This window comes from Glycine max, chromosome 13 (assembly GCF_000004515.6).
Source record: "Glycine max cultivar Williams 82 chromosome 13, Glycine_max_v4.0, whole genome shotgun sequence".
NCBI classification, from domain to species: domain Eukaryota; kingdom Viridiplantae; phylum Streptophyta; class Magnoliopsida; order Fabales; family Fabaceae; genus Glycine; species Glycine max.
In genome coordinates this window covers 41556247-41579263 of record NC_038249.2, presented here as the reverse complement: position 1 = coordinate 41579263, position 23017 = coordinate 41556247, and the positions used below count along the sequence as shown (strand labels likewise).

The window sequence follows — 23017 nt, the reverse complement described above, 5'->3', positions numbered from 1 at the left end:
TGATGCCACTGCTTGCTTGCATATTGAGTCGTTCATCATTTTTTAATTATATTTAAAATATTTTTCTTTCAAATTAATTGGTATAATTGCAGTAAAAAAAATTGGTATGATATTTTTCTATTATTATTATTTGAATTTTGATAAGTATATCTGTTGTTTGTTACTAAATCTAATTTATTTCTTGTCAAGACTTAAATCCAATCCATGTAACAACAACGATTGTTTTACTTGCCACTTTTACTACTTTTTTTATTGGTTGGGTGCAGTAAAAGTATTGTCAAGAAGACATAAAAAGTTAGCTATGTTTTTGTTTAGTTGTAATTTTTTTTTCAGACAAATTCTTTAAATTTGAACACGAACTTAAAGCTAAATAAATTTAATAACTTATGAGTTTAATTTAAATCATATTTAAATATATAATTAAGACAAGATCAAAGTAACCTATAATGTAAGTTAAACAAAACTATAGTGTATTAATTAAAGTAGTCTAACTCATTTAACCAATCAATTATTATATTCAATTTGAATATTATTTCAAAGTTACCTTAGATCGATACAATGTATTATACCCCATGTAAAACGTAACAATTAATACTTTTTAACGTGTAAAAAGTCTAACATCCTACGTGTCAATTGTCCACGTACAGGTGGCTTGGACTGCTTTAACTGAAATAAAAGTGGTTTGTAGACACTTCGAATCTACTTATACCTACTATAAGAAAGAAAAGTTAAGATATAATAGGAGGAATAATACGTTATAAACAAAAAACAAAAAAAACAGGTTGTATAATTTTTTTTAGGCAAAATAGGTGGTATAATAAGAAGAGGAAAATATGAAGAAAATGATAAAATGTTAATAAGATCTTTGTAACGGATGAATGTTAAGTAGATATATCATTACTCTAACCGAAGTTAATTCTTCAATCAATTCAATGGGACATTGATATGCTTTATTTGCTATTCAGAAAAAAAAAAAAAACTTTATTTTCTTAATCAGAAGAAAAACTAGGTCAGACTCAACTCAAATGCGAAGATGGGCTATAGTTCACATCTTTGTCGCTTGATTCCGGCCCACTCTCCAATAATGTATACAAATAAGGCCCAATATTAAATGAACTTAGAGTAAGATCACGTGTTGGGCCCCAATGATCAAGAATACCAGAGCTTTTTGTGTTGTGTAGACATTTAAGATCCTGATTGGATGGATGAGGAAAAGATTCCTCATCAAATGGAGTAACTTTATTGTTGGTGCATGCTTTAGAGTTTAGATGTAAAAGAGTAATATATAACAAGTTTATTTCAATCATATATAAATTCATGATAGAGATACAAACATCTCAATTAATGCTCTAATAATCCACTCATATGTATATATATATATAAGACAAGACTGGACTATCATATCAATATATATAGCATAATAGTTAGTTCAAATATTCTTCATTGGTATATCCAGCCACACGATCGTCCTATATATATCCAAGTTTATGCTGCGAACACTCCCACAAAGACAAGACCAAGAACAAGAGACACCCACATTCCACTTACACCAATTCTTACACCACCAGAGGTCACAGTAGGAACAACCTGCGTCGAGGACTCCGAGGATTGTTCCGGTTTAGGCGACGGCTTCTCCTTTTCAGGTTTAGGCGCCTCCGCCACATCATTCGCGGAGGTCACCGGCGCCGGCTTTAGAGCGGGTGCGGGAGCGAGTGGCTTCTTGGTAGTAGCAACAAACTCAGAAGGAAGAAGCACCTTACCCACCCTATAAACCGCAAGATGCTTATCCGTGTATATAACCCCATTCATTGTGGCATTAACCGCACCGGTTGAAATGTTCACACTACCCCCGTAACTAATAACGTTGAGTTCGACCTTACCGGGCTTGTTACCCGCGAGAGTGCGAACGGGGTTGGTGAGGGTGTCGAAGTTGGAGGCGGAGACGAAGTCAGGGAGCACGTGGAACTGCACGAGCTCGAGCTTCTTGCCGTCGGAGAGGGAGTTGAGGAACCCCGGCTTCAGCTCCGAGAAGGCGCCGTCGTCGGGGGCAAGGATGGTGAGCCCGCCGGACTTTATGGTTAGGAGCTGGGAGTTCAGTTGGTTTATTAGTTGGGTGGTTTTCATGAGGCGGAGGAAGATGTTGAACGAGTTCGCTTGTTGAAGGACTTGCACTATGTCGGTGGTGCCGCCGGAGGGCTGGGGTGGTGTTGGGGCGGAGGCCGCTGGAGTAGTGGGGGGAGCTTGTGCCGGTGCGGTGGCCGGAGCTATCGCTGCTAAAGTGGTTGAATGCAAGAGAGAAATTACAAGTGTTAATGAGATGGGTAAGACTAAAAGAGAGTGTTTTATCATTTTGGGTAAATTAAGGTTTGAGAGGGTTTGGTGTTTTTTAGGAGGGAATACCTAATGAGAGAGTGTTTGTTTGGTTGATGTGTTGGAGGAATGAAGCGAGGGGTTATATATATATATATATATATATATATATATATATATATATATATTGTGGATTTTGGTTTCTTTGTGATTTGTGAACGTGCGTGGTGCTATTTGGTTGGGATATTATTAAGGTGGTGTATCATTTAGGATGGATATGTGTATGTGATTGAGGGTGAGAGGTTAATTAAGCGGACAGGGAGAGTGAGAGCTCAATAAGATGTAAGAAGAGAATTTGGATGCGTGAGTTGCGTTGTTACGTGGTGAGGTATGTCTGGTTTATCTATCTGGCAAGGAGATTAGGGTGATGCGTCATGTGAGGATTGAAATTTGAAACTATAGAACACTTTTTTTATTTGTATAATTTTGCTCGAGAAGGTGGGGAAAAACGAGTGAGAGCTCAATTTGATGTAGGCGTATATAATTTTATACGAGTTAGATGCATTGCATGTGTTGCTTCTATTTACAAGGCATTCCTAAATCCACCCTTTTTAAATTCTTAAAATTAAAAGAAATCATGTTATTTTTTCCCTTATTTCCCCTAAATCTTGTAAGAGAAATGAACATAAAGTGGTATATTCATAAAAAAAAAAGGTATGATGACATTTCACGTTATTTTTTTAATTAATTTATTTGCTAGTCCACTTAAATAACCTTGCATACTTATCCCATTTTCCGAATTATTATGGTGTTTTCTGTTTGGTCATCTATAACAGAAAAGATAGACCACGAAAACCAACCTAGGAAAAAAAATGAAACAAAGTTCTATATTACTATTTTATTCTCAGACCCACCCTTCAACTTTGTAGCATTAGAACTCATAAGCCAAAATTAACAAAAATGCATTTAGAGTGAAAATGTCTTAGCTTGCTGGCAAGATCTATACTTGATATATGATATCTGTTTTTTTTTTTTTTAAAAAAAGATGGATACATATTGCAACTTTTACTTTTGCAAACAAATATTAGGTATAGCTAGATCGATCTTACTAGCAAGCTAAGACATGCATTTTCACTCTAAATTTATTTTTGTTAACTTGGACTTGTGAGTTCTAATGCTACAAAGTATGAGTTCTAATGCTACAAAGCTAAAGGATGGGTGCAAGAATAAAATAATAATATATAAATGTTCTATATTATTATTGTATTCCCACACCTACCCTACATTTCTTTAATATTACAACTGTCATTAACAGTATATTAGAAAGTTATCAAGGGTTGACGTTTACTCATATAACACTAGTATAATTATAAGAGCATCTTGTAATTTTTTCACTATCCTTTTTTTTGACAGACAGTTCATTATCTTTTACTCAATCAATTAAATAATATTTTTCTACTGTACTTCTTTTCTCTATTAATTTTAACCTTTTATGATGTATATAGCCACACTAAGTTGGAGTGACTTGCATCTTCCCTCAAAGTTATAATAGCTTAAGTGACATAAATTCACTTCAAAACCTAGATATAAATTTACTGTGAATTATGTTAATTCATTTTCTTCGGTTATAGTCTGTTCAACTTTATATTGGACTTCACTCACTGTAACTGTAAGCTTGAAAGCTTCCGAATGACCAAATTAACTTCCACATCCTCCTCAGTGAAGAAATACATTAATGGGTGCCGCAACAAATCTTCTTCTGTATTTTTTTTCTTGGCATCCACACAGATTGTTTTCGACTCATACCATACATCATACTACAAATTAAATCAAAATACTCAAAGCAAGCCAGACATTTTTACAAGCCAAAAAGGACAACTAGCAATTATTCCCATCATCTTCATAAGAAATACACAAAGAGAAGACTGAACAAAATTTAAAGAAACACAAGAAACATGTTGATTCAAGACTTCAAGTCAATAGCATTGCTACTACAACGAAAAGCTACTCCAAGGGACATCAACCGACTCCAAGAAACACAAGAAACGTGTTGGTTCAAGTCAATAACATTGTTGTTGATACAGAGGAGCCCTCTTACGTAACACAAGAACTGTCCTAAAATATAAAATTCAATGATTCATGCAGTTCATATTTGTTAGGAATAAATAGTGCTGTAATTGGATTGAGACTTGGGAGGAGGAAGGGACTGAATTCCATCTTTTTCTTTTTAATGTTACCAATTAGTTCCCTGCTATTGCTGGTTTTATATAAAATGACATGCAGGAAAATATCATGAATCAAGGAAAACATCTGCACCTACTGTATTTCTATGATAATCTGTAAAATTAAAGAAACATTATCAACATATAAGAAGAAAACTACTTACAGGTTGATTAGCCTCCTCAGGGTTGGAGAAGCAGACAAAGCCAAACTCCTTGCTTATCCCTTTGTCATCTCTCATAACTTTGTGTCATCAATGTTCTTCACTTAAATGTTTGATCCCTTGTATTTCAATTTCAACGTAAGAATCAAATCTTGAAATACAAGGGATCAAACGTTTAAGAGAAGAATTTGGTGATGTCCTTCCTGCACATGAAGATCAAGAACAGCCACAACGCTTCTAAATTGTAATTTCCATCTGTTCTGTCAAAAAAGAGAAAAAAAGAGAAGGTCTTGCATGCAGCCATGAAAACTACTGTTTTATTAGCCTCCTCAGGGTTGGAGAAGCATACAAAACCAAACTTGAACTAATTCAAATTCAAAAATACAGATCAAATCAGATATATGGTAAAAAAAACAACTGAATTAGAGATTTGATTCTATTTAGAGATTAGAGAAACTTGATGATCAAGTTTCTTAATCTGCAACAACTCTCCATATGCTCTAAGGGTCCCCTGGCTCCTTAAACGAGTGAGTGTATAGATCATTAACGGAGTCTATATATAACTCATTGATAAGAGATAAGATGATAAAAATAAGATTAATCCTAATCAAATCTAAGTTGTAACACTTAGATAAAGATAAGGTCTATCCTAATCTAATCTAAGTTATAACAATTAGATAAAGATAAAATATATTCTAATGTTGTCTAACTACCAATTAGGTAAAAAACTAAATAAATCTGTGCTAATCTAAACATAGTTGTTACGATAAGATTTGCGTTCAAATTACAAGATGTGACCAATCCTGCCCCGTCTATAGCTTGAACATCTCATCCAATGCTAACTATCTTCAAATTAAAACAGTATATTGGGACCCCCTCATGGACTAATTGTGAAACTTAATTGTGGTGGGGATTTGAATTTGCAAACTCAGAAGGCTGCTGCAGGTTGCATCCCTCAGGGATATCACCTTGGCCATTTTATAGTAGGCCTCACTTTTTCTTTGGGATCATGTACTGTGTCTTATAAGGGACTACAACTCACTATCTAGAGGTTTCCAGAGGATTTTAGTGGAGAGTGATTCTCTGGTTTCCATCATTCTTATTACCATAGTGGGAATTATTTTTTGCACTCGAATTTGTATTTGATGATAATATAGAGACAGAAAAATGAAGAAAAGCATAGTGGTATATTAAAAATTTGCTATAAACACCAACAATACTATCTATAGTAGAAAGTTAGTTTTCTGTAAAGTGGTAAACACACATTTGGTGCTTAAGTCATTGAACATGATTATTTCTCATGGAGAATATTTATAGGAAAAAGAAATACTAATGGGTGAAGATTCACTTGAAGGATTAGTCATTTACCAGCTTGTGAATTTCGATTCAAATCTATATTTGAAAAAACACTTAATCCTCCTCAGTGGAACCCAGTATCTCAATAGAAGTCTCAAACGAGAAATATATCTATGTATATATGTACGTACTTGAAACTGTAGGATAAAACTAAACAAAACTTACACGCAACACTAGAAAACTAAAAGAAACTTGTGACCCATTTTCTATTGAAACTTGTGGAAAAAATTCTTCGTTTGGCAACTAACAATACACAAAATTCTCAATATAAGATGCGAACGAGTAAAGAAAAACCTTCAAAATCCAATACATATTTCACCACAGACTGAATTAATCAATACAAAAAGAAGCAAAAGAATAATTAAAAAGTGCTAGAAAAAGTTCATGATTCCCCTTTAATCCAACCAATCCCCCCAAAAAAAGCATGTAGAAAATTTTAACAAAGCACAACAACATCGGACCCCAAGTAGCATACTTCATGTACCAGTAACTCGTTCAAGCTATCATAATTGTCACAACGAAAACACTGCTGCAATAGTAGCCACTGCAAGGGTCATCACCCACATTCTATTCATGTGTTTCAAGCTGATAGCAGCAGAGTCATTATCCGCAGCAGAAGGACCCTCCGTAGATTTCTTTGCAGAAGAAGCCTTAGCCTTAGCAGGTGAAGGTGCTGGTGGAGGAGGCTTAGGAACGAAGAAATCCCTCGGAAGAAGAACCTTGTCCACTTGATAAATCGCGAGCTGGTGATCGGAGTAAACACTTCCACCAACTGTGGTGTTAACAACACCTGTTGTCAAGTTCACTTGGTTCCCTGAGCTTGTTATGTTCAATGCCAACCTATCAGGGTCATCACCGGCTTGCGTTCTAACCGGGTTGCTAAGAGTGTCGAAGTTTGAGATTGAAACAAATGTTGGTAGCACGTGGAATTGGATAAGTTCATTCTTCTGTTGATCGTTGAGGGAGTTGAGGAAGCCGGGTTTGAGGCTTTGGAAGGCATTGTCGTTTGGTGCAAACACTGTTAATCCGTTGTTTGAGTTCAAAAGCTGGGCGTTGATTTGGGTTGAGACTTGTGTTGTGGTGAGGAGACGGATAAGGGTGGTGAATCCTCCGGCTTTTTTGAGGATTCTGATGATGTCTGTTGGGGCTGAGGAAGGTGATGGTGCTGGGGTGGTTTGAGCTGAAGTGAAGAGAACCATTAGGAGAAGTGAAAGTGAGAAGAGAAGGTGTTTCTTCATCATCATCACCATCTTTTGTGTTCTGAGAATCAGTGAGTGAGGTGTTGAATGACTGAATGGAAGAGTGGTCCTTGCTTGGTGTGGGAGTGAGGGAAGGAGTGTGGAATTTATTGAGGATTCATAAGGAATTAAGATGAAATTAGGTGGAATGTTTAGTTAGCAATTAGCAAAGTTGATTGGGTTGATAAGAAACGAATTCACATCTTAAAAGGACGTGGGTTTAATTATCGTAGCTGATGTAAGAACATTGTTGTTAAATAATTTATAAATATCTCTATAGGTGCTCGTTGAGCCTTGAGACCTATCCTGATCCTCGTGAGTTTCCAAAGATCTAACTCATCTAAACTTTTTATTTAAAAAAGAAAAAGAAAAAACTAGGCTGTTATAGTATCATCTTGGACATTATTGAAAGGTGGGGTGTGTGTGTCAATGGAGAGGTGGTGGTAGTAATGTAGTAGGCTAGTAGTAGCCACTTGGATTTTGCTTAGGAAAGCAGGAAAAACAGTGGGATCTCTCAAGTGGGGGCAAAAAAAGATGAGCATGATTGCTTAACGTTCGCTTGTAAGTTGATATTGTTCTGAAATTGGTAAGAGAATCCAGTGCTTGCCGATATCTTAAGGAACAAGTTCATTATTTTATTTATTTTTGTTTCGATAATTTGAGGATGATTAATGATAATTTGGGTTGGGTGAGTAACGTGAGTTGGGTTCCCTGATCAAATCCCGCATGGATATTGGATGGTAACCTCTAACCTACGTTGCATTGCTACTTGCTCGGTGTTCAATGCCTGTGGGTCATGTATATGATTGTGTCCTTTTGCTTTTGTTGAGAAAATTTTCTCATTGTCCTGTGTATGTACAAAGAAGGAAATGTAACTAACTGTCAAATGCTTCTTTAACCCCTTTTTCTTTACAAGTTAAAGTCTCACTTTGAAGGTTCTATTTTATTGCTTCATATGATCAAGTATAGATATTTTGATCTTTAAATTCAGTTATTGTGGAGCTCCAGGGCTATTGTGTGCACATGGCCATAAACCAATGAGACCAAGGTTAAAGTGGTTTGAAAGGTTGAACAACTTGTATTAAAATTAGCAACGACATTGATAACTAAAACTAACAAAACAAATACTCATTTTGACTTGATCTTGACCATTCAACTAAGGAAATCCATTAGTGGATATTTGTTTATCAGCTTGGAAAAATTAGCTGTTGAGTGTTGGAACATGAAAGGTTCAGCTCAAGTTAACATCCCACAAACAGGATCAAGGTCTCTAGAGTTCTTTCCCCCTTTGGTTAGCTATCGGCAAGCTATGATTAATATTCTACATTTGAACTGACAATTTTGCGATTTGTATCATCTTTTAATCTTAAATGATAAATGATACTATTAAAAGAGAAAAATACTAAATTCTATCATGTAATGTAAGCACTCATCATTATTTGATATATGATTTATTGGTTAAAGAAATGCATCTCTGTGGATCAAAAATCATATCCCATTATTTAGAAACAGGAAATGATCTCAATCCCACTTTGCTAGAGTCATGAAAAAGAGGCTTCACACTTCACGTGCACTCGATTTTAATTGGAAAAGGAGTTCATATAAAATGAAATTTAGTTACAAGCTTCTGCTTGTGTGTGTGCATGGGTAATCAATTGTCGCTCTTTAGAATATGCATCATGGTGGCTCCCAACAATGCTTCAGTTTTGTGTAGAAGCAATTAAGGTTTCAAATTGCGGTTCGCGTTTAACTGCTACCAATGCAATATGTAATCACCGCCAAATACAGTTGCTGCTGCAGCTACTGCAATAAGAATGTTGTGGCCATAGCAATTTAAATTTCAGGCAACATTTTTTTGTTTTAATCAATGAAAATGATTATTTTACTAACGAAAGAACCTTTTTTTTTAGGAATCAAACCAAAAAAACCTAAAAGCATAAGAAAAAACAGATTTTTGTCATGTGATATGCCTGGTTCACTTGCTTAATATTTACTCACCATGAACTACTTTTTGAGATATTTCTAGACCAAAAAAAATTGTGAAACTCAAATGAGATTGTTGTGGTTATTTTATACCTAACAGAATTTGGGGGCTCCATTAATTAAACACAAGATCGTGTTAAGATTTGCATCTTCTATACTGTAAATACAACGTGCATCAAACGCAACTTAAGGCACGTATCGCAATACACAAGCCAGCTAAATAAAGATGCTTATTATCAAGTCTTTTAATAAACACAGACATTACAATAAAATAAGTGAAATTAAAGAAGGAAAATGACAGCTGCCACAGTTGGATGGTCGTTGAGGAAATGAGTTTAATCTTTAATGGAATACGCATTTAAGTAAAAAAAATAAAAATGCATTTCACCATATAGGACATTTACCTCATTTTGTTTGGATGAACATAGAGTATATGAAATAAATTGGAAGTGTCCATCTTTTTTTTTTATCTGTATCATCTCTTCTATATTTTTTTCCTCGGATTTTTTCTAAAGAAAAAAAATCTAGCCTTTTTAATAAAGACATGCGTTTCAATGCTAGTATATAGTTCAAATTAATTTTTTTTATACACATAAAAAATATATATTTAAAAATAGATTTCTATACTTAAATAAATATAATAATTTATTTTAAAAAGATAGCAAGAAAATAAATAAATATATCGAAAAAAAATAATTAAAAGCTAGTATTAAAAAAAACAATAAAAGTTATAGAGAAACTTATAAAAAAGTTTGTTTACCAAATAATTAAATAAGTTTTTCAGTAAAAAAAGTTAAAAGTTAACTAAATTTTTTTGTCAAAGTAATGTTTCAAAAAATACTAAAATCTATGATTTATATAGTAAAAAGTCAGATGAGTATTTTAACTAGTCAAACAATTAAAAACTAACAACATAGTTTATATATTTGGTTTGGATAGGTGTGTTGAATTTCATTGTTAATATTTGGTTTCCCACTTAATAATAATAAAACAAAAAATGTTATTAATAATAATATTAAAAATATATATTTAATATTATTAACAAATTATTAAAATTAACCATAGGTGTATTTCACAAGGCAACGAGATGGTCCATACTTATAATGGAAAGTTCTATTATTAAGTGATGCAAAAATTCAAAAAAAAATGTAAGGATGTAGTAAGGAAAGCTCTAGGCTGTTGAGTCATTAATTGGCGTCAATAACCAGCCACCTTTTATCCATAATTTTTCATTTTACACCTAATTGGGTTTGGTGTTTTAAAATGTCGTTTTGGGCCAAAAATGGGTTAGTATGCCCAAGCCCACCAAAAATCTGATTTCAACAAAAAAAAAATATTTTCTAATTATCATAAAGTGCCAAATAATAGACTAATAAATCAATTTTGAGTCAAATAAATAGGGATTTTAAAAAATTTCAATTTTAAATAAAAATTATGATTAAAATAAACATGTTTGTAACATTTCATAATTTATCTAAATCTAAAGTTAAAGACCATGAGTATTTTTACTAGAGATAACTATGCTTGCATATGCTAATTATGATCATTATGACAAAACTTTTTTTCTAAATATTTAACACAATTATATATTTAATATTTAAACTCAAGATAAATTGATTTATGTACTCGGTAGTTAATTTAATCCCTAACTTTTAAAACAAAAGTTTTCATCCTTGTATTTTTTAAAATACGTAAACTTTAGTCTCTAAAATTAATACTTTGTCCTCTTAAGAATCAATGATATTTTTTGGACTAAAACCTATGTTTCAAATGTCAAGCACAAAAACCAAAATTTAAAATTTTTCCAAGGATTAAAACACCATTAATCCAACAATATTTACATAGATATGATCTAGCGAAGAACTTGATTAATGCCAGTAATAAGAGTATTGTAGTTGCTGTGATGAAGAAAAATGTATGGATAGGACTTTCATACTTGATTATGTATGAATTATAGATATTATAGATATACTCATGTACATGTTCTCCTAACAATATTGTTTTCTAATTATAGATTAATTCGTGAATTTTCATATCATTTTTTAACTGAGTTCATGCCAATTATCTATACCTTCAATCTAAATTTTAATTTCTAAATAGAATATAAAAAAAATCGTCAATTTAGATTACTTTAATTGATAACTTTTCATTAGAGTAACTTCTACATTTTTTTAAGGGAGAGTTTCTACATATTTAATTGCATGCCAACATGTTTTATTTAATATCAAATATAAAAAAAATCAATATACCGTATATTTACAGACAAAAAAAAATTGTAAAAAAAGAATTTAGAAATTATTTTAATACATACGTTAAACACAAAGATGGCTCGTGCACTCTGACGGCTCAACAAACTAGTTCATAATCTAAACCACGCATTAAAAAACTTTATATGTTAGACAAAGAGAAAAGAACCCACGTCTTGTACTTCTCTATTCTCCAACGTTAAAAAGTAACTATATATTAGAGCATTCCACAAACACAATGATGTTATAGATAAAATGTCCATGATTTTCCACTAACATTAATTTTTAGATTTTTAACATCCACTATTGCAACCTAATTTTTAGATTTTGACTTCTTTGTAGAACAAAAATCTGAGGTAAACACAGAGAAAGTTTAGCTTTTCACGCACCGCCCATAACCCATTCTCTAGAAGGCTACTAGGAGTTGGGTGCTCCATGGTCAAGATGCTTATGCATAATGTTTTTGAAAGATACACCTCTATTTTATTTTTATTCTTTTATAAATCAAATGTTAATCCAATTATTTTATGTTTTTTTATGCAACTTTGTTTTCATCAATTCTTTTATAAAACTTTTGTACGTTATAAATCATATAGGATAACATGGCTTAAGTGTTCAAAGTTTAATTCAAGAAATAAGTTTAAAAAATAAATTCAAAAAAGTATATGTTTGAAGAGTAAAATCATAATTTAGTCCCATAGAACATATATTTAGGGAAGAATAAGAAACTTATGATTAAATCTTGAAATTAAAAATTAATTTTATATATCTGAGTTACATGAAAGAGTTAAAGACCTTAATACACGTTCTTACAAAAAAATTTACAATAATATTTTGGATATTACCCTTTTAACACAAGAGTTAAATTTTAATTAATAGTGTAAAGATATAATATTTAATAGAATATAATTCGAATATATAAATTGCTAAGCCATATGGCTATTTTAACTTCAATTTGAATGGATGACTTTTGAAATCTATTAATTTGTAATTCTTGACTTTGCACTGAAGTGTAGCTCGCACGGCAAATTGGGAAATCCAATACTTTTTTTCTTAGTGGTGAATACGACACAAGAAGCCATTGTCAAGTTCCTACTACAGTTGCTATGGCCTAGTGTGGTTCCGCAATTTCACAATTTGTGTCGCTTTGATATGGTCCCACTCTCTCGTTTTTTAGGTGAAAAAGTGCTTATAATAATATTTGCATGATGGCTGTGCTTAGGAAATACTCATCCAACGCTTCTTGCAAATTAACCTCTTTCATAATCGCTCACAAATTTGAGTAATTCAGAATAAGAAAAAAATTCACGCACATATCGCATGGAAGCTGGCTGTGCTTGAGTTATACTATGCTTTTGCAAAGGCCCCTACCAATCAAACACGATTTCAATGGAATCTGGGTTTTATTTTTTGCAAAAAATTGTAGCTGAATTGTTGAATGACTCAACCATCACAGTTCGTGACATGCATGGCCTACCAAGTTTCAATTTTGTTCATTCTTCTCACGGACCGCGCTGAGTTCAAACCCTAAAACTAAATGTTATTTTTATCTTCATTTTTATTATTGTATTACCTTTTAAAAAAGTTTTGAGCCAAAAAGGCATGCAAAGGTATCATTTCCTTTTAAATTTATTTACATTATATACACATTTAAGGTATTTTACTTTTACTTAATTATTTTCCATATTATAAATCATCTGTCTCTTTCGATTATGACTTATTGAAGTTCTTAATTTGAAGATGAATACACCTTCATCTATACTGCTTCAAAGGTTTTCTTATTTTAGAAAAGCTTTGTCCCCTGAAATCGCAATAACAGTTAGTTACAGCACTTAATTGGCATCGATAATTGAATGTTATTAATAGGTAAGAAGCTATCTAATTAATCAAACTGTTAATAATGAACCCTAATAAAATTTCAGAGAAAAATAAAGAAAAAGGAGACACTTCTTTGTCATTTAGGTGTGGAAGTTGTGGCAGTAGACGAATGAAATTGATTTGTGCTGCAGCAAAGATGAATGAAATTGAAGTAAGTGATCAACCGTTGAATTCTGCTATTTATTTACTCCAACGAAATGTCATAATCCTAAAGTGGTCGCATCTATTCGGTATAAGAAAAACTCCCCCCGTGATGACGGTGCATGTTACTGTTACAATAAGAAATTAAATACATCCTTTAATTTCTGCTTGTAACATAATGCTTACTGGACAAAAACAATCACTTTTACATTATCTAATGTTTTAAAATAATACAATATTATTTAGTTTATAAAATATCCACACAAACACTATAGTTCAATCTCGATCTTATTTTATGTTTTAACAAATAATTAATAACACGTTATTCTTTTATTTTTATTTTTTAAACTTTTTGTATGAGTTATGAATTAATCCCTATTTTTAAATATTTCCCTATTAATTATTAATTCTATATTTTTTAATAAATTTAAAATTTTCACTATCTTTGTTTAGTTTTTTATTTTTACCTGTATTTGAAATAATAATTCTTTTAAAATGGATATATATATATATATATATATATATATATATAATACAAAGCAAAGTAATGGTTTGTTTTTTAATTTTAATAAATCAAAATTATCATATATTTTAAATTAACACATTTATATTTACTTATCTTCCCGACAATTTTTTTACAGGAATTTATTTAATTTTAAAAAATCCAATAACTGATGATAATTGATGCTAATTAATTAATTATGACCACTGATATTGGTGAAGTAGTTAGTAGTTGGCCGGTTCCCTTGTGCACTATATTTTGCCACTTAGCTCTTTTTCTTTTAGTATAATTTTTTGTTGTTTTTTATGGCGTATAGCCACTACACTTGCCTATTCCAACAAACGAAGTATATCGTTTTTTTAATTCGTGACTTTTGACTCATTTATTTCAGATCCTTCCTAATTTTCCTTTTATCTATAATTATGTCCATAATTTATTTTATATATATATATATAAGTTCCCTTCAATTTTAGTGTAAAATATTCGTTTTTATGTCATTTCTCTTCATCAATTCTTTTTATCGTTCTTATTACATAAAAAATTAAAACACTATTCCAATTAAAAAATGAATTTTATAATCAGCCAGGTCTTTATTTAATAAAAATATTATTTTAATATGATATTTTTTTTTTCAATTCATCCAATTTTTTTTCATATTTTATATATGATATATGGTCTTGTTAAAACGAAAAAACAATTACCCTAATAAATTGTAGGAGTAATTACATTCTTTATTTTGTGCTAATTATTTCTAACATCATGTATTTTAGTATTTAAGTGTGGATTTTGGTTTTAGAAAAACATAAAGGAAATAAAAGGTATAGAAGGACTAAATTTGATTTTAAGTGTTGGCTTTTAGTAGAAATCGCATATATCTATATCTATATAAGCGACAATTTTTAAGATCATTATCAGTAAAATTCTTCCTTTAATAATACACTTTGTTCCAAACTGCATATTCAGACTTTTAAGAATTGGTTTGGTTTTAATGATACATTTTACTCGCTAAATGAAAACAAATTCTAAAAAGCATGAAAACATCACAACCAAAAACCAAGAGTAGAATATCCAACCAAATGCAGATACGCTTAAAAAAGAAGATAAACAATGAATTTCATCCTTAAATGCGTGAGGCGATAATAAATTAGTTTTTAAAAGATGAAATTTCTGCTGAATGTACAAAAAAATTATTGCCCCATCACACTTGAAAGATGAATTTTAGTACTGGTTATAGCTGCAGCCCTGTTTATGAAACACTAGCCTTTTTCTATCAGTGGTTCTTTAATAGTTTAACCTTAGCTTTGTCGCAGATCCTAATATGGGATCACATTATTGTCCTATGTCATAAACTCCATCACTCATCGTTCCACCGTACGCCACATCCCACTTTCTCTTTTCAGTTCTCACTATTCATTTTTGACCGCCATTGTGATCAGTTTCTCACATTGATTGAAAAGACCCCATTTTCCTCTATGCTCCTCCACTCTCCACCCTCCACCATTCACACGCAGAGCAACACGACGATCTCACCGACAACCTTTTTGTCTTCGTTAACACACACATCTGACACCTGGCGTGTCCTTTTCTCACTGCAGATTAAATAAATATTAATTAACTAATAAATGTACATATATAGTAGTTGCTTAACCTGGCTCTATATTCTTCACTCTCCTTCCTCTCCCATTTGATTCCCTTCCCTCTCACCAAGTTTTATGATCTCTGTCATTTCCTCAACTACTTTTATTTTCCATTTATATCTACTCACAAAGCAACATCATTTCCACTTGCATTTCACACGCATGTGAGACACGACCCAAATAACACACAAAGCAAAGTAAGGTTGCTTTGCATTGTGTTAACAAACAAGGCAACCTCATTATTTGTTGCCACTTTGGTTCTGAAAAAGTTTCTTACTTTAGTTGTGGGTTTGCTCCGTTCTCTCTGTTCTGGAAAACAGAAAAACAAAAAAATATGAGAGCGACACAGATTGTGTTGGTTCTGTTTTGGTTGCTCTGCATTCACAGTCCCACGTTGTTCTGCGCCAATGTGGAGTATGATCATCGAGCATTAGTCATCGACGGCAAGCGCAGGGTCTTGATCTCTGGTTCCATCCATTACCCTCGTAGTACTCCAGAGGTTTCACTCTCTCTCTCTCTCTTTCTTTGTGTTTGTATGTGTCTTTTCTTTGAACTTAAAGAGGGTAATGTTGCAGATGTGGCCAGACCTTATTCAGAAATCCAAAGATGGAGGATTGGATGTGATTGAGACTTATGTTTTCTGGAATTTAAACGAACCAGTTCGAGGCCAGGTTCTTTTTCTTCTCTTCCCATTTTTTTTTTTGTACATTCCTATGGCTTTTAGTTTCAGCATTGCATTTGTTGAACACATGAAATGTTGAGCAGTTTTCTTTATTTGATTTGTGTGTGTGTGATTTTGAATGAAAAGACTCATGAAAAGAAATTTGGCAGTATGATTTTGATGGGAGGAAGGACTTGGTGAAATTTGTGAAGACAGTGGCTGCAGCGGGTCTATATGTGCATCTCCGCATTGGTCCATACGTGTGTGCCGAATGGAACTATGGGTAAAGTTTGGTCCTTTCTCTTCTTTATTTTCTAGGGGTGTTCATGTCTAATTGAGGGGTTTCATTTCTCAACAGTGGTTTCCCTCTTTGGCTACACTTCATTCCGGGAATCAAGTTCCGAACTGACAATGAACCCTTCAAGGTAACCCTCTTCCTTTCATTTCGAGATGTTGTCCTTGGATCCAAGTACACTCATCAGAACTTTGTATTCAGGCAGAAATGAAGCGATTCACTGCCAAAATTGTGGATATGATCAAGGAAGAGAATCTATATGCCTCACAGGGAGGACCTGTTATATTATCTCAGGTTTTTATGTCATGTTTTTTGGTTATATACATAGTCAACTTTGTTTGCATATGTTCTTTTTAATGATATTAGTAACAACCAGATGTTGAAGTAGAGTTATAACTTACAAATCATAATATTTTTCTGGATTTTTATTTTTGGGTTATGTTTTATCAATATGAGAATAATTGTCTTACTAATGTCAGATTGAAAATGAATATGGAAACATTGATTCGGCCTATGGTGCTGCGGGTAAATCCTACATCAAGTGGGCAGCAACTATGGCTACATCTCTTGATACAGGGGTTCCATGGGTCATGTGTCAGCAAGCTGATGCTCCTGATCCAATTGTAAGTTTTCTCTTTTATTTGTCAACATCAAGTGTTGGTGGCTTATGTTTTACTAGATTATTTGTCATCCTGAAAAGAGCAATCACAGTATGATGTATACATTCATTTTACCTTATTAATACTGTAACCACCCGCAGATTAATACATGCAATGGATTTTACTGCGATCAATTTACACCAAACTCTAACACAAAACCAAAAATGTGGACTGAGAATTGGAGTGGATGGTTAGCGTCTTTTTCTATTTAAATCAGTTGGCTATTCAATGAAATGTTTCCCTTGAAATGCCATCTGATCAGTTTTGTATCTTATTACTTCCACTCTTTTTTTTTATCTTTTGAATTATTTGGATAAGGTTTTAGTTGTTATTGTTGTTTTGAATTCTTTGGAATGGTAGGTTTCTTCCGTTCGGTGGTGCTGTTCCTTACCGGCCTGTGGAAGATCTTGCATTTGCCGTGGCACGATTTTTCCAGCGAGGAGGAACATTTCAAAATTACTATATGGTAATGCAACCTTAAATGTGGTGGCTTAAGTTCATTTTATATAATACTTCTAGAAAGAATTTGTCCCTAAGAGGAAATCTGTAACACTTTGTATTGCTTGCTCTAAAACAGTACCATGGAGGGACCAACTTTGACCGAACTTCTGGTGGACCTTTCATTGCTACAAGTTATGATTATGATGCACCAATTGATGAGTATGGTATGCACTCATTCTACTTTCATATCGCATATCTATTGTTGACATCGTAGACATCACAAATGCACCACCAATTGTCAGTTGAGTTCAGCTTATCTTCTATATGCATTGAAGAATATAAATAAACAGTATTGCATGTACAGTTTATTTGTTGTTTATATAAGACAAATTACGCTTGATAATGTTGTGTGGGTTTTTATAAATTTCTTTACCATGGGCTTCAGGAATTATTAGACAGCCTAAGTGGGGCCACCTTAAAGAAGTTCATAAGGCCATAAAGCTTTGTGAAGAAGCATTGATAGCTACTGATCCAACAATTACATCCCTTGGTCCAAACCTAGAGGTATAAATGGTTTATTTTGAAACTTTTGGTCCATTAAAACATTTTACTCCATGTCTTGGGATGGAATTTCTGGATAAACTTATTATGAACCATTGAACCTGAAGTTCTCCTAGTTTTTCAAATTTGGAAGTTTCTTTCCCTGGAAATGACCTGCTTAGAGTGGAATTTTGACACAATTAACCATTGTATACAGGCTCATTGTCATAGGTTTCTCTGGTCACCTCCTCCTTTGCAATTTCCTAAGTGTTGCTTTTTATTGTTTGTGACAAAATGTTGCTGTATGCTGATGCCAGTTTCTCTTTCTGCACTACCACATTTTATATGCTTTATGAACAATTCGTCTGTCTATAATGTATTGTATAATATCTAAACCCCAGGCGGCAGTTTACAAGACAGGATCTGTATGTGCGGCCTTCCTTGCTAACGTAGACACCAAATCTGATGTAACAGTAAACTTTAGTGGCAATTCATATCACTTGCCTGCATGGTCTGTGAGCATCTTACCAGACTGCAAGAATGTAGTGCTTAATACTGCAAAGGTTTGCCTCACCAACTTTATTTCCATGTTTATGTGGCTTCGCAAATGGATTTCGTAACAAAAAATGTGATATTGGTTGATTTTCCCAATCAAAGTAGATAGTTTAACTGATGGGAGTTACTTTGAAAGTGTAATTAATAGTCATTTTGTGATTAATGTATCGATAGTCAAAAACCTTTCTGTTAAAAATACTTTTTTGTATGACAGATTAATTCTGCATCTGCAATTTCAAGCTTCACAACTGAATCTTTAAAAGAAGATATCGGTTCTTCAGAAGCTTCTAGTACAGGATGGAGTTGGATAAGTGAACCAGTGGGTATTTCAAAGGCTGATTCATTCCCACAAACTGGATTACTGGAGCAAATAAATACAACAGCTGATAAAAGTGATTACTTGTGGTACTCATTAAGGTAGATATAGGCCTCCAAGGTTGAAAGACATTCCCTCTGACTTATAATTCTCTGCTCCTTGATAACACTGTTTTTGTGCTCTTTTAAAGCATTGATTATAAGGGTGATGCTGGTTCTCAAACTGTCCTTCACATTGAATCACTTGGTCATGCCCTTCATGCTTTTATTAATGGGAAGCTTGCAGGTAAATACAAACTAAAGCATTGTCAATTGATTATATGTATCCTGTATCTACAAATGTTCTTCCTAAATATTCTCTGTTTTTATGTTTTATATAATTGAATCCCTATGTATTATTTTCTTTAATGAGTTGAGATTCCTCTTTAATTGCTGGTTATGTAGACCTTGTTATCATTTTAAGGCCTGCATTCCAAAATAGGTTCTTCCCTCCTATCTTCTTGGCACACCTCTTGAAGTGCTGGTAATGAAGTTAGACTTAGAGAGGTGTAAAGCAACCTAGTCTACTCTTGCCTTTCATTATAGGGAGGCAATCAGAAGTGTTTGGCTGGCTATAGATCAGAAAGACATAACTAAAATTCTTAGATGAAATTTCACCCAATTTTATGACCTTAAAACTATCTAACCTAAATAAAAATCAAATTACTGAAATTACATGGAACATTAAGTACTACTCGAAGTGGTTCAAAATATGTTACCAAAGTCTAGATTTAATAAATGTGAAGAAGAGAATACACCAAGTTTTAACATGATTGTAATTTTGGGTTTTTCTTGTTAACTAATATTAATTATCTGTGATATTATTGAAAACTTTTCAGGGAGTCAAACAGGCAATAGTGGCAAATATAAGTTCACTGTGGACATCCCTGTCACACTAGTGGCCGGAAAGAACACAATTGATCTCTTGAGTTTAACCGTGGGACTTCAGGTTCAGATTTTCTGACCATGATAAGCATTTACAAGAGAGGAAATTATGGTTTATAGTATGCAATTATGCATTGGCTTGTTAGTTTCCATCCCACATGATCTAGCTTGCTCGTCTAGTGATTTATCTCATTGGTCATTACTACATCAACTAATTAGACCTTATACACATCAGAACTATGGAGCCTTTTTTGACACATGGGGAGCGGGGATCACTGGTCCAGTGATATTGAAAGGTTTGGCAAATGGCAACACACTTGATCTCTCCTACCAGAAGTGGACTTATCAGGTTAGTCTTCACATTTGGTTAAAGACTATACTTTATCCTTTCTAAAACTCGAGTAAACATTGATGAGATTCATGCAATACTTAAATCTATCCTTGAAGTTTACTTGCATGTTACATTGTTTTTCTCTTTCCCTGCCTATGAATTTCATAGATTAACAAGTTTATATGCTAAAAGGAATAAAATTCTATCATTTATTTCAAGAGCCTGAAGCTATAGAACTCAAGTCGATTGGATTGCTTTTTTCCTTGTTGGTTGAAGTCATAGAAAGCAGTCTTAATTTTCTTGATACAGGTTGGCCTCAAAGGGGAAGACTTAGGTCTGTCTAGTGGAAGTTCTGGACAGTGGAATTCACAATCTACCTTCCCTAAGAACCAACCATTGATTTGGTACAAGGTAATCAGATTTTCATTTTCTTGTTTCACTGGTTATAAGGGAATTTGAAATTATACTTATCCTGTGCTTACAGACAATTAAATGATTCCCATCCTCATGGCCACTTCTTATACAGTCTCATTTTATCCTTATAGTTTTTTTCTCAGCAGTGTCTACAACTGTTATCTTCAACTCGCAATAGCATGCAGCAATTAAATTAAGGGAATGATAATATAAGAAAAATATTTCTGCTACTAACTAATGTAGTACATGTTGGATTAGACAACCTTTGCTGCTCCATCCGGCAGTGATCCAGTTGCAATTGACTTCACGGGGATGGGAAAAGGTGAGGCTTGGGTGAATGGGCAAAGCATCGGACGATACTGGCCTACATATGTGGCTTCAGATGCTGGTTGCACGGACTCATGCAATTATAGAGGACCTTACAGTGCATCCAAATGTCGCAGGAATTGTGGAAAGCCATCACAGACACTGTAAGTGTTGGATATCATAAAAGAGAAGAGCTGAAAAATGAAGATAATCTTGAGTTTATGATGTCACTAAGACACTTATCCTGCAGATACCATGTACCGCGATCGTGGTTAAAACCAAGTGGCAACATTCTTGTATTGTTTGAGGAAAAGGGAGGTGATCCAACACAAATATCTTTTGTCACAAAACAGACAGAAAGTTTGTGTGCACATGTATCCGATTCTCACCCACCACCCGTAGACTTGTGGAACTCAGATACAGAATCAGGAAGAAAAGTAGGTCCTGTGCTATCACTCACTTGCCCTCATGATAACCAAGTCATCTCTTCCATTAAATTTGCTAGCTATGGAACACCCCTTGGAACCTGTGGTAACTTCTACCACGGACGCTGCAGCAGCAACAAGGCTCTTTCTATTGTGCAGAAGGTATTATCAAATATTTTTAGCTTTCTATTTCCCTGGTTAGATTCATATGTTTCATTTGGTTTAAACTGACTCAAATGATCTTAAAACAGGCCTGCATTGGATCAAGCAGTTGTAGTGTTGGAGTATCAAGTGAGACATTCGGAAACCCTTGTAGAGGAGTGGCAAAAAGTTTAGCAGTTGAAGCTACTTGTGCGTAGACAGACATGTTTCTTCAATAACACTTCCCAATTTTCTGAAGATGATTCCTTCTAATAAGCAAAAGTAGATTTGTAATTTTAGGAACATCCAAGAAAATATAGTCAACTAAAACAGTTTAGTCTCACATGCAATAAAAAAGAAAAGTCTCTAAGCTGATGCAAGATAGTACGTGATAAATGGTATTTTTACTTTTGCTTGCTTTCACTGAAAAAGGATGATTGGTTTCCCAACTTGCAAGACAAGTTGTTCTCATGAGTTGGTGTGAGGAAGCTGGACAGTGAGGTCCTGTTCAGATAAATTTCAACATAAACATTCACATGAGAAGAAAATAACAAAGGAAAAATAAGCTAAACTTCTCTAAACACTGGCTTACAATGTTGAAACTTGGGAGTGTGGCATAATTGTATTATAAAATTTTACTAATTAGAAGAGGATGTATGGAACATTTGAAATTCATAAGTTTTTTTATCAGTAGAAAATAGTAATCAACCAAATGCTTCTCCAAGTGCTTTTTCGTAAATTAAACAGGGGTAGTGGTTTCAATCTTAATGTGTCGTACTGTCATCAACAAACTGTGAGCATTCTCAAACAAGTTGAGCCTTCCATTATTAAGGAATAAATGCAAAGCTTTAGTGCATGTGACCAGTACAAGATTTAAGAAAATTATTGCGATGGGAAACATTATGGTAGGCCATGTTTTTTTCTTTGATACATACACATTACAAAGCATATGAACAATTCGTTTATGAAGAATGTCTTTTTTTGTCATGACTCATGACTGATATCAGTATTACGCAATCCTTCGTTAGTACTAGCAAGTTCAACTTGAAAAAACATAAAGAAGAAGAAAAACCCTCCTCCGAATTTGGGATTTGAGATGCCACAACTTCAACAAATTTTAAGGTTTTGATCATGATTAAGGCGTAACAATTGCTAAATGACATACTTGAAGCTGGGAGTAAGACGGAGATTAAATAAAATCATATATATTAAAAAAAAACTATTTTGATGGCACTATAATTCTCAATCTTCTTACAGTACTTATTAAATAATTCTTCTACTTCCTTTATACTATAATAATATTGAATATGTTTTACGGCTTTTCTTTTTTAAATAT

At 33.3% G+C, this 23017-nt stretch overlaps 3 protein-coding genes and 1 non-coding gene across 4 annotated transcripts; 1 reads left to right on the top strand and 3 right to left on the bottom strand.

Annotated features, from left to right (window-relative positions):
* Positions 1–1427: 1427 nt before the first annotated feature.
* LOC102662192 (fasciclin-like arabinogalactan protein 11) lies at positions 1428–2453 on the bottom strand. Its single transcript, XM_006594925.4, has one exon. It carries the CDS (start codon positions 2347–2349, stop codon positions 1486–1488), a length of 864 nt encoding a protein of 287 aa, XP_006594988.1. The 5' UTR covers positions 2350–2453; the 3' UTR covers positions 1428–1485.
* Positions 2454–4788: 2335 nt separating this feature from the next.
* MIR10192 (microRNA MIR10192) lies at positions 4789–4881 on the bottom strand. Its single transcript, NR_161649.1, has one exon. It is a non-coding gene; the product is annotated as a microRNA MIR10192 (primary transcript).
* A 1633-nt stretch (positions 4882–6514) lies between these two features.
* Positions 6515–7364, bottom strand: LOC100500034 (uncharacterized). Its single transcript, NM_001248974.2, has one exon. The coding sequence runs from the start codon at positions 7297–7299 to the stop codon at positions 6562–6564; it is 738 nt and encodes a 245-aa protein (NP_001235903.1). The 5' UTR covers positions 7300–7364; the 3' UTR covers positions 6515–6561.
* A 7999-nt stretch (positions 7365–15363) lies between these two features.
* LOC100804036 (beta-galactosidase 8) lies at positions 15364–22056 on the top strand. Its single transcript, XM_003543414.5, has 19 exons — positions 15364–16173; positions 16250–16345; positions 16506–16618; positions 16694–16760; positions 16832–16924; positions 17110–17253; positions 17391–17479; positions 17650–17755; positions 17867–17954; positions 18176–18294; positions 18672–18833; positions 19040–19242; positions 19332–19426; positions 20019–20128; positions 20300–20413; positions 20705–20806; positions 21068–21279; positions 21366–21702; positions 21792–22056. The coding sequence occupies exons 1-19, from the start codon at positions 16009–16011 to the stop codon at positions 21897–21899; spliced, it is 2523 nt and encodes an 840-aa protein (XP_003543462.1). The 5' UTR covers positions 15364–16008; the 3' UTR covers positions 21900–22056.
* The last annotated feature ends 961 nt before the right edge of the window (positions 22057–23017 follow it).